The sequence below is a fragment of the Felis catus genome, chromosome E3 (genome assembly GCF_018350175.1).
Source record: "Felis catus isolate Fca126 chromosome E3, F.catus_Fca126_mat1.0, whole genome shotgun sequence".
In the NCBI taxonomy this organism is placed as follows: domain Eukaryota; kingdom Metazoa; phylum Chordata; class Mammalia; order Carnivora; family Felidae; genus Felis; species Felis catus.
The window spans coordinates 31278157-31290614 of NC_058383.1; the positions used below are offsets into that span (position 1 = coordinate 31278157).

At 51.0% G+C, this 12458-nt stretch overlaps 1 protein-coding gene across 7 annotated transcripts in view; it reads right to left on the reverse strand.

Moving 5' to 3' along the window:
* Nucleotides 1-12458, reverse strand: part of SNX29 (sorting nexin 29) — a 499225-nt gene that overhangs the window by 479170 nt on the left and 7597 nt on the right. For 6 of the 7 annotated variants that reach the window (XM_045048367.1, XM_045048365.1, XM_045048366.1 and 3 more), the window contains exons 2-3: nt 1800-1864; nt 46-98 (exon numbers count right to left, since the gene is read on the reverse strand). In XM_045048367.1, coding sequence (XP_044904302.1) covers nt 46-98; nt 1800-1864 — 118 coding nt within the window. Of the gene's footprint in view, nt 1-45; nt 99-1799; nt 1866-12458 lie in introns of those variants that run through there. The other variant, XM_045048369.1, reaches the window with a different exon arrangement.

The following is a 12458-nucleotide window of genomic DNA, read 5'->3' on the forward strand; positions in this document are numbered from 1 at the left end:
CTTTTTGGTCTTGACAGTAGATGGTTTTAGAAGCGACACGTTTACCTGCTGTCGGAATCCGAGGCGATCTCCTTTCTCCCTCCAAAGCGGATCTGGCACTGCACGGAAAAAGAAGCCGCTGAGATTAGCGGCTGGGATGGGACACTAAAACGTCACTAACAGCCCACACAGGCCTTCGGGGTCATGGGACACACAGGGCCAGAAACTCCAGGTACCGAGTCGGGGTGTCCCCTTGTCCCAGGTGTCAAGCCAAGACGTGAGGCAGCCTTGCAGCCGCCACCTACTGAAGCCTTTATCTCCCACTTGCACAGAAGGCAGGCATGTGGGAAAACAGTGCTAAGAGGAAAACTGGAGTACACAGCCTTGTGCAGACTTTCTAGGAAGCTTCTGTACGTCAGCAGCTGACTGTCTGAACACAGAGCTCCCCACGGGCGACAATTAATACTGACACAAATCTGTGGCGATGGGCGCCTTTGGAAAGGGCCCCAGAGTTGTTATGACTGGCTAGGAAATTACGGCAGCATGATTCAAGCCTCAAACATGTCGTCTGGTTGTGCCGAATGACAATTCACCCAGGGTGGATACAGATGAAAGCAAACCATTCTTTCTTATCTAATTGTGGTAAAATATAGATAACGTAAAATTCACCATCTTAACCATTTTTAGTTACACCATTCAATTCACAATATCGCCCAGCCATCAGCCACTCTCTCCCCTGTGGGGAGCAGGCTCGCAAGATTCCGGAACTTATTCACCCAAAGAATGAATGCATTAATGATTTTAAATGATGTATTTGTCAAAACACGTGGGACCGCATACTTAAAATTAGTGTATTTTATTGCATGCCTCAATTATATGTCAGTAAGATTGATTTTTAAAAACCGTATGTACACTTTCACCCACTAAAATATTTAACAACAATAATAATAACAGCAGCTCTGGGCATCAGCTCCAATTTATTTCTGTTCAACGGCTATACTTAAAGTGGTGCCAGGGGCGCCTGGGTGAATCAGTCGGCTGAGTGCTGAACGCTTGATTTCGGCTCAGGTCATGATCTCCAGGTCCGTGAGTTCAAGCCCTGCGTTGGGCTGTACACTGACAGGGCAAAGTCTGCTTGGGATTCTTTCTCCCCCTCTCTCTTCCCCTCCGCACCCTCCCCTCAAAATAAATACACTTAAATATATAGATATTTAAATATACGAATTAAAGATACTTAAATATACGAACTGCCTCAGAGGCTGGTGGGAAGGATTCAACGGGGAGTGCTTAGCAGGGGGCCTGGCACGTGACGAGCGTGCACTAAATGAGGCACGAGTGACTCACGCAGGCCAGGCCGGCACGCTGACGCCAGCCTAAGCCAAAGCCTGCTTCCAGGCCCGGCCAAAAGCCGGACACCAAAAGCGGCACCGAGGAGAGCCCTCCGGGAGGGCCCTCCGGACCCTGGGCGAGGCTTCCTCCCTCCTGTCTGCCCTGCTCTTGTGCCCAGGAGGGGCTAACTCCAACCACGACCTCAGCTCCTGGAAGCGTTGCCATCCAACTGCCTGGAGGGAGACTTCGAAACCAACACCAACGCTCCTCCCACGGGGACGTCACGAAGGACGGGGGCCTCCAAAGGTATCAGAAAGGCAGGACGCGGGCGCCCCTCCCTCGCGGCTTCGGACTGCCTCACCTGCCCTATCGTTTCCGGGGGAACACCGCCAGCCTCACTGCTCCCAGAAAGCGGGAGTAAGTCCGCGCACGTGGAAGGGCAGAGATGACCCCATGTGAATTGCCCGGCACCGTTACTCGACCTCTCTTACCTGTTTCACTGCATCCAGGAGTCGCTCCAGCAGAAACTGTCTTTTCAAGTCATTGTTCTGTGATCCTAAAATGCAACAAGGCATCATCAGTTCTGTTGCACGTAAGCCTCTTATCGAGACGTTCTGCCACATGGTGTAGGGCTGTCCCCACCTAGCATCAGCTGCCTCTGCGAGGAGAACAACAAGACCAGGTACCAATAATCTACAGCATTACAATGCAGTCTGGCCATCTGCCTGTTAGGCATCACAGGAAAGCAGCTAAACTAGTATTCCCCCAAGTTGAAGAACGTGTCCAGCATAGTCTAACCCAGGGGTACCCCACCTTGGCGCTTCTAACATTTGGGCCGGATCATTCTCTGTGGTGGGGCTGCCCTGTGAACGGCAGGGTGTTTAGGAGCATCCCCGGCCTCCACCCACCAGATACCGAGTGCACACACATACACACACCCTGGCTGTGGCAACAAAAATGTCTCCGGATGTTACCAAATGTCCTCCGGGGGACAAACTGCTCCCCCCCCCCAGGTGAGAACCCACAGTGTAACTATAACCGAGGTTCCCTAGTATGGCAGGCACTGCCCACTGGCTGACCTCACTCTCTCCAGCATCCTTTCCCCAGGCCACCTCCTGCGGTACAAGCTGCAAAACCAAAGTACTCCTTTTCTCGGCCTCTTTTGGGAGGCTGGCCTTAGAGAGCAGAGGGCCCTGGGCATTGGGGAAACCACGCCTTCCTGATCAAAGAACAGATGGTAATCGCTTCATTCCTCCTTCCATCCTTCACGCCTTCACCATAAACACCCTGGGGGGAGCCAGAGCATCACCGGGCAGCCATGAAGCAACAAGCTTGGAAGGAAGGTCAAGGGAATCACAGAGACTCCAGCCCTGATGCCATTTCACTGCTGAACCAATACCAGAAATCTCCCACCTCTCACACAGCAAACAACCCTGTTTGCTCAAACCGCTGTATGCTGGGCTGTTACTTGCGGCCAAAAGCATTCCTAACCAATGCACGTAGCGTGTGCTCAACTTCCGTTTATGAGGGTCAAAGGCAGGCACACTTTAAAGCACCAAGCAGAACCCTGTCAGAGCTACATCTGCGGTCCCTTGCGAGGCCCAGGGACCCCAATCAACAGAGACACGGCTACGTACTGTGACGCACCAAACACAGAACAGAGTCATTTCAAACGAGACTCAAATTCAGAGGTACAAGAGCAGACGCCCCACGCCATAAGCCTGGAAGTGCCACCAAGCTGCTTCTCTCTTGGGCAACTAAACACGGGCTTCACCAGGGAGTACCAGCTGGGCGGCACCCCACAGACGGTCAGCGATTCATCCAAATCATGCCAGGGCCACTGGGCTGACCACCACTGTGACCGCGTGTGGAGCACTTCCTGCGTGCCAGCCGCTACACTCAGTGCTCGGCATGATCACACCCTGTAATTTCCACAACCGCCCTGCAACCAAGGGATTGGGACCCCCCCCCCCCACACACACACACACACACACACCACACCGCAGACGGGGAAGGTGAAGCTCAGGGAGAACAGCATTGTGCGCGATGCACTCAGTATTAATCTAACTTCTACCGTGTGCCAGGCAGTGTCCCAAGTGCTGGGGACACAGGAGTTAAGTGGTAGACAAGAGCCATCTTCTCATGGAGCAAAACTTCTATTAGGGAAGAAACCCAGGGCACCTAAGTAAACCTACAATGGGAGGACGTCAGAGAGTCATAGTCGGAGGAAAAACAGATGGGGTGATGAGACAGGGAGGAAGCAAGAGGCCCCGGCGGCCAGGGTGGCGGTGGAAGGCCTCTCCGCCCAGCCGACAGGTGAGCTGAGCCCTGTATGGGGACCAGGAACAAGCCTGGAGAGCTACGGCAGACCAGCATTCCAGGCAGAGCAGGCAGCCAGGGTAGATGCCCAGAGGCAGGAGCAAGCTTGGTTTCTAGTCTTCCAGGATCAGAAGGAAATCAGCTGTGACTTGAGCAAAAAGCCAAAAGGAGGAAGTAAAGAGGAGACAGCAGGCAGGAGCCGGTTACAAAGGGCCTCTCGGACCAAAATCACAGGCTTGGGGTAGGTTTTGTTCTCATCTGAATACCACTTGGTGGAACTGTGATCCTCAGTCAAGACCATGCCCTTCCAGAGTCTATGTCCAGGCCACCACACAAGGCTGCTGCCTCACTCCAGACCCAGAGATAAAGCCAGTCACGGACACACGGTGATACAACTGACTTCCCGAACTCTGCCACTGTTATTTTTTCTGGAGGGCTCTGAGAAAGGATGGCCTCCATGTCATTCCTACCTCACAAGGCCATGATGAAGCATCATTCAGGACGCCTGAAGATGCCACCTGCCCAAGACCCCCCAAATAGCTCTCTTGATACCTGTGTCTGTCAATAAATCCTACTCTTTGTTTAACATGTTTGGCTCCAGCTCTTCTCTCTCTAACGCCAGGATGGACAAGTCGGGCTCTCCTTCTTCCTTCTTCCAAGTACTGCATCCAACAACGCTACCTGGCCTTGGGCAGTGCCAGCTGGAAACTCAACAAGGCTTTCCACCCTGAAATGCCCTTGCCATTTTCTTTTACCATAAAAGTAATTTATGTGACAGAATTAGCATATGACCCACCTATTCCACATCTGGGTAGACACCCAAAAGAATTGGAAGCAGGGTCTCGAAGAGATACTTGTACACCCATGTTCACAGCAGCATCACTCACAGTGGCTGAAATGTGAAACAGCCCAAGTGTCGATCGACAGATAAAGGGATAAGCGAAATGTGGCCTATCTACACAACGCATTATTATTCAGCTGCAAAAAGGAAGGAAATTCTGCAATCTGCTAGATGGATGAACCTCGAGGACATTATGCTAAGCCCCCAAAAAGATAAATACTGCAGGGTGCCTGGGTGGCTCAGTCGGTTGAGCGTCCAAATTCAGCTCAGGTCATGATCCCGCAGTTCATGGGTTGGAGCCCCGCATCAGGCTCTGTGCTGGCAGCTCAGACCCAGGAGCCTGCTTCGGGTTCTGTGTCTCCCTCTCTCTGCCCCTCCCCCACTCATGCATGCGCACGTGCTCATGCTCTTTCAAAAATAAATATTAAAAAGGGGCACCTAGGTGGCTCAGTCGGGTAAGCGTCCAACTTCGGCTCAGGTCATGATCTCACGGTCCGTGAGTTCAAGCCCCGCATCGGGCTCTGTGCTGACAGCTCAGATTTTGTGTCAGATTCTGTTTCAGATTCTGTGTCTCCCTCTCTCTCTGACCCTCCCCCACTCATGCTCTGTCTCTCTCTGTCTCAAAAATAAAGAAACGTGAAAAAAAAATTTTTTTGAAAAAAGTGGTTACAATGCTGAATTTTGTTATGTGTATTTTACCACAGTAAAAAGCAAATCAGGAGAAAAAAACGTGCCAAGAAAATACAAATCTCCATCATCTTGCTACTGGTCATTTTTAGCACAGTGATTCTCAGGTTTCCGGATTCACGCAAATCTCCTGGGGTCTTGTTCAAAGGCAGGTTCGGATTCGGCAGTTCCGGGTGGGGCCTGGAATTTGGTATCTCTCACGAGCTCCCGGTGATGCTGAGGCCGCTGGTTCCTGACCCACACCTGAACAGCAAGGACGTCCCAGACTATGCCTCCTGACAGGCGTGATGATCCCATATCTCTTCTCCAGTGTCTTGAGCCACTGCTCTTCCTAGATGAGAGGTCAGCAGCCTCCTCTGCCCTACCTTGCAAAGCCTCTCTTTGGGGTGCGAAAAAAGGCCTGTTCACTACGGAGGACCGATCTGAGGTTGTGCAGGCCTCAGCCCTCCATTCACCCTTCCTGGCTGTAATCCCTCTGCGGGTAAGAAGTGCACTTGTGTGACACCATCCTGACCTCAGAAGAGGCACCTGTGGCCACCCTGGCCCCAACTGCGGACTCAGAGAAAGGAGTGTCGTAGGGCAAAGGGAGCCCAGGCGGCCTTGGGGGCATGCAGCCACTGCAGGGGGTGCCCGGGAGGCCAGGGCCCTGAGGAGCAGTGGAAGGAGCACCAGTGGAAAGTCACAAGGCATCATGAGTTATCTTCATAGGGCTGTTTGCTGGCCATGTGACAGGGACACTCACTTCCCTTCTCTGGGCACTGGTTTCTGCATGAGATCATGTTCTCCTAGCTCTGCAGTCTGGAACATGGGGCCCTGGTGGAGACAAGGCAGGCAGAAGAATCTATGCCACCAGGGTCCTTCCTGCCTTCTTCCAGTGAAGAAGGGCGGCGGGGGGGTGCCATTAAGGGATGGACATTTAACCCTTGACACAGATAAAGTGGCTCCATTCACCGGAGCCCTGAGGCTCAGTGGGGAGCACCCAAGGCTGGTCTCATGGGAAGTACTCAAGGAGAGATTCGGTTTCAAGTCCACTAGCTCCTGGCTCGGCCGTCTGCTAAATCTTGCTGGCTTTCAAGCCTTGTAACAAACCTGCAGTCACAGCCCCACTGCCGACTCAGCAAGGATTTCTCTGTGATTCTCTGTGAAGCAAGCCCCAGCCTTCCTGCTCTCTGCCTTTTCCAAGGGCAGCCCTCAGTCCACACCCTTGACCACAAGGGCCAGAACAGGCTTCTTTCGAATTTCTTGGTAGATCACTATCAAAATGAAAATAGAAAATGGAAAGGTACCCCAGGGAATACCCCCAGGGGGCCACAAAACTGTCGGAGAAATGCAGTGATCCCCTGAGGCTCTAACACAGATATGACATGTGTGACATGTGTATCTTTGTTGTTTTTAATGTTTAGAATCCTGAGGATCCTAAATCAATTTCTACCACAAACCTCCAGCCTTCAGTTACTTCCTAGGGAGAAAGAGCAGGGGTTAAGAAAGCCCAGGGGCGCCTCAGTAACTCCCTCGGTTAAGACTTCAGCTCAGGTCATGATCTCTCAGTTCGTGGGTTCGTGCCCCACGTTAGGCTCTGTGCTGACAGCTCAGAGCCTGGAGCCTGCTTCCAATTCTGTATCTCCCTCTCTCTCTACCCCTCCCCTGCTCGCACTCAGTCTCGCTCTCCAAAATAAATAAACATTAAAAAAAAAAAAAAAAAAAAAGGAAGAAAAGAAAAAGAATGGGATAGCCCAGATTCCTTACCACTGGCTCTGTGACCATAGGTAAGTTACTTATCCTCTCTGCACCTCCTAGATCTATTCAATAAATAAGCATCCACATTGCACCTAAAACAGTGCCTAGTCTACACCAATCACTTTTTACATGTTAGCTACTATTATTGCTGTTGACAGCCCTGTACCCCCCAGGGGTGTCAGACATCTGGCTCTAAGAAATGCTTTCAACTGGCTGCTTTCTCTCTGAAGCACGGGGAAGCTACGCAATTCAGGCCTCTGTGCTCACTGCCCTGAGGGGGATAAAAGTGATAAAGTCCCCATGGACTGTAGGGAGGGGAAAACAATCAAGATATACCAGGAACTCTATGTACATTCCTTCTCTAATCCTTGCAAGGACCCTGGAGGTCAAGGTTAAATAAAGGTGCCACTCTCAGAGGAGGTAGGTCATTTGATCAAGGCCACATACACACTCAAACAGTACTATTTCCCTGGCTCTCCATGCAGCGGCAGACGTAAAGTCACGCCACGTATTTCTCTGGTTGAAGGCTAATCCTTGCAATGCACTGAACAGGTACTTGGAAGAAAAGGGCAATGTTCTCTGGGTGCCTGCTGCACGCCAGGAATTCTGCCCAAGGTCACGTGGCAAAATCAGTAGTGCAACAGAGGCTAAGCCCCTGGTCTGCCTGACTCCTGGACTAGTGCTCCCTGTACCATGCCGCACTGCCATTCTGCCAGGGCCCAGGGAGGCTTACTGAAAAAGTAGGAACTTGAGCTGTGCTTTAAAAGATGGAAAGAACTAGAATAGGTAAATCCACACAGACAGAACACAAGTGCTTAATGAGTCCGGGGTCTCCTTTGGGGTGATGAAAATCTTTTGGAACTAGACAGAGATGCTGGTTACACGACATCATTAATGTAGTAAATGCCAGTGAATTGTTCACTTTGAAATGGTTGGTTTAATAATTGTTAAGGGGGGGAGGGGGCAGGAGGGCAGAAGGACTCCAGATAGCAGCACCCAGCCCCCGCCTCACTTCCCTTCCATATTTCTGGTTCCACTGAGGGGGTCTGACGCTAAGAGGTCCTTCACTTCTGCATCATCAGCCTAATAACGGGGAACAGGCACAGTCCAATAAAGCAAGTTCTGAGAGGTTTGGTTACGAGGGGCCCTACGAACGGTGGGTGGAGATACGTGGCTCTCAACCAGGGTGATTTTGCCTTCACCACGGGACACTGGGCAATGTCTGCAGATATTGTCGGCACAAGTCAGAGGGGGCACGGGGCAGGTGGAGGCCAGGGATGCTGTTAAACCTCCGACAGCACACAGGACGGCCCCCACGGCAGAGTTATCTGGCCTGTCAGCAATGCTGCAATTAGGAAATTCTTCCTGAAAGTACATGTGATTATCCCACTTCAGAGATGAAGAAACTGAGGCTCTGAGAGGCTAAATAACTGAAACCTCTACTTGTGCTCTGACTCCTGTCTCCTCTCATCTGCTCAAGGACATATCCAGCAACTGCCCCACCAAGTCAGTTTTTTCTTCTCATCTGTGCAATTCTTTTGTTGTAAAGTTTATTTATTTATTTTGAGAGAGACAGAAGGGGAGGAGCAGAGAGAGAGAGGGAAAGAGAATCCCAAGCAGGCTCCACACCTTCAGCGCACAACCTGACGTGGGGCTTGAACCCACAAAACTGTGAGATCCTCACCTGAGCGGAAACCAAGAGCCGGATGCTTAACCGACTGAGCCCCCCGGGTGCCCCTCATCTGTGCAATTCTTATAGCACGCGAGGATGTCAGAATATCTCCCCGCAAGTTTACCAAAAGCCACACCCGCGCCTGCACATGCTTCCAGCTGCCAGCACAGCTCTTCCTTCACGGGAGAGCCAGCCCTGCTGTGACTGCTGCTCCGGGCTGTGGCCCTGTGCCCTTCTGTTCCCATGGCCTTCACCCTGCACCGATTACCTACACAGCGGCACAGGTGGCAGCAAATGACTGAGTGATCTTATACAACAAACACACGATACACTCAATGATATTATATGAGTTGTTCATGCAACGCACCCTGCAAAAGTGCAGCTAACAATGAGTTTCTATCAAGTCCTAAGCAAGTGATGGGCTGTCTCAGATGATTTGTATTTCTGGTTTTCACTGAATAAACCTGCACCTTTAATGTGCCCCAGGACAGAGGTCAGCAAACTTTTTCCGTCAAGAGCCAGACAGTAAACATTTTAGGCTTTGTGGGTCATGGGGTCCCAACTCCTCAACTCTGCTCTGACATCTCAAAAGCAGCCAGAGATAATACATTACGGAACGAGCATAGCTGTTTACAAGAACAGGCCTTGGGCTGGATTTGCCCTACGGGCCATAGTTTGCCAACCATTGCCCTAGCAGAATTAATCAGATGGAGGTTTTATAAATTAACACAACACTGTCTGTGTTTCTAGACGTATGGCTACCCAGTAAGCAGTAAGACGGTTACACGTTAGGGATTTCCGGAAGACTATAGACCAGACCCACCCCTTAATCTTCCCTCACCCTATAACCAACGGCCCACATCAGAGCCTGGCAAGGGACAGGTACACCACCAACGCGTGGCCAGCGCTGCAAGGCCGGCTCGCTCATGTTTGCAGGCATACAGGATGCTTGGCCCTCTCAGCCCAGTGGAGAGTTTAGTGCCGTTGTTTGTTTAGTTTCCACGAGGCCCAAAAACCCACCACCACTCCAAAGCGGAAGCAAGAGAGAATGGGCACAAAGGGCGGCCTCGTATAGACCAGAGAGGCATGTACAAGCCCAACATCAGATCTTCCCTCCCAACCCCCGTGCCTCCAAGGTCAGGCGCAGAAAGGAAATGAGCGCAGTGGGCAGGGAGGGCAGAAAAGAGGGACAGGAAGGGACTGAGGGGTGCCTCTGGAGAGACGGCAGCTGCTACTTGGGCTCCGGAGGACAGCACCGCACAGCAACACCAACATGCAGTTGCCCCGTCTTGTGGTTTTTCAAAGGAGACAGAAACTCGGATCTTCACATCCATCAGTTGGCACCTAATTTTACAGCAGTGTTTCAGCCACCTCTGCCTGAACCAAACACAAGACACCCAGAGGCCAGATCTGCTACAAATCTTCTGTTCTGAGATACACATTAAACCTTTATATCCACCCATGAGATGTGTGCTCGTGACCCCTTCCTAACGGATAAAGGAACCGAGGTTTGGAGACAGCGATCCCTCGTCCCAGGAAGAATGCCCCAACGCTGGACTCCAACACCCAGGCCTTCCAGCCTCCACAAGACCAGGCTAACCTTGGGCAGCCCAGCTTGCATGCAGGCAAAGGGACTCCACAAAGGGCCACTAAAGACAAACCAACCTCCCAGTGGCCGGCTCAAGTGTCACCTTCTGTGAGAAACCTCCCTGCCCCGGCACAATACACTGCTCCCTACAGGGTGTCCCCACGACCCTGCAGCCACACCACACCCCTGGTATAATCGCCACCACACAAAGGATTATGGGGAATCAGAAATCTCCTGGCACACGCCTATCCTTGACTGTGAGCCTTCTCGCTCAGAGGGGGAGCCAGCGTCAATACGCCCCCACTCATGCAAGGAGCTCAACAGTGGTCAAGTCAGGGCTCTGGGGTTAGGTTCTGTGCCTCCCCAAGTGGCTGCTTTAAATGGAGAAGACGCAGCGAGCCAGGACACGGCAGCAGCCCCACGCGGGGGTAACGGGTGGCGTGAAGCAGCCGTTCTGTCTGCTCAGCGTTTGCGCACGAAGGGATAAAACAGACTCCATTCTTCCCCAAAGTCCAGGCGCTAGCTCCCTGTACTGTGGGGTAAAGTGGCACAGCTGGGCCAGGACAAAAGGACAGAGTGTCATCACCACACAATGGAAAGGGGCAGGCTCTGCTTCAAGGCAGAGAGATGGCCTCAGGCCACCCAAGTGGCCTTGTGATGTCTAAGATCAAAGACTAAGTCAACAGCATATTCATCAACAGGCAAAGAATTCACTCTAGAGCAGGGCTCAGCAAACATTTTCCGTAAAGAACAGATGGCGAATATTTTAGGCTTTGCAAGCCATAAGGTCTCTCTGGCACGGCCACTCAATTCTGCCACCGGACAGCGAAAGCAGTTGTTATCGAGAGTCAATGAACGGATGTGCTTGTGTTCCAATAAAACTTTATTAACGTTAACACAGGTGCCCGACACAGTTTGCCAGTCTCTGCTTACAAAAAAACACTATAATGGCACGGTGCAAACACTCTGAAGGGAAAATGAATCTTCCCTCACGGCTGGAGAAATGCAAATTATAAACCTACCAAATTAGCTGCCACATGTTGCCATTATATAACTACTCAATTCACCAAGGAACACTGAGGATGCAATTCTCCACTGCCGGTAAAGTGTGGGGAAGCAGGCACACACAGCACTCACTGCCAACAACGTATGGCAGCAGTAGGTTCTGAAGAGCAAGGGGGAAGTCCACATAAAAAGTTAACAAAACATCCAAATACCTTCCTGACACCCTGGAAACTAAGCTAAAGAGGAGGAAGAGGGGAAATGAGAAAAGGAAGAAGTGACTATTTCACCAGTTCCTCTATGCTCCAAATACTAAGGAACTACAGGTCCATCGCTTGCTTTGACTTGCATCTTCGGATGAGGGAATTAAGAGTCAGAGAAGTTCCAGAACATGCTCAGGTCCTTCCACAGGGAGTTCAATCCAGGACTGAGTCCCAACTTTATCCCACTAGGCCACAGTAACAGCCCAAGCGCAGCATCAGGGGCACTCAGACTCCTCCCGGGGTATTCTGGAACGGGGATCAGCAAACACAGCAAATCCAGCTGCTGCCTGTTCTTCTAAATAAAGTTTTATTGGAACACAGCCACATCCTTTCATTTATTGATTGCCTCTGCTGCTTTTATACTCCAACAGGGATGAGTAGTTGGGATGGAGACCAGATGGCCCACAAAGCAGAAAATATTTATTATCTGGGTCTTTACAGAAAACGCTTGCCAATTCTATCCTTGAACATCATAAATGGAATTTACTCTCTTTTCCTACAATGGTACATCCATTTGGTGGAACGTTATGCAGCCTTTTTAAATAACGGTGACAGGAAGACACATGGATAAATGCTATAATGTAAGTGGAAACACTAATTCAGATGTAGACTCAGGGCAATTATGTAAAATGCATATGCACTGAGCAGAGACAGAAGTGCAATAACTAAAAATCTAAATATCCTAATGTTCTTGGAAGGTATGTCTATAGGGATATTCCATGTATTCACAATCATCTTTAAAGTCATTTGGGGTTTTTGCTTTTTTATTTTTTATGTATTTATTTTTTAAGATGAGGGAGAAAAGAGCAGATCCTAAAACATGCAGACAGGCAAGGAAAAATAAGATGCGATGGACAAGGTTCCCTCCAAGTAAAGCCTGGAGGGAGCACAGCCCAGCAGGGCGCTGCAGGGACAACGGGCAAAGCACCAGAGCCAGACCCCTGGAGGGCTCCCAGAGAGGCAAGCAGAGGTCAGGGCCCAGGAAGAGTCCTCACTCCCCCTAAGGCTTCCGACTGCTACCGCCCACGCCCCAAACTGATG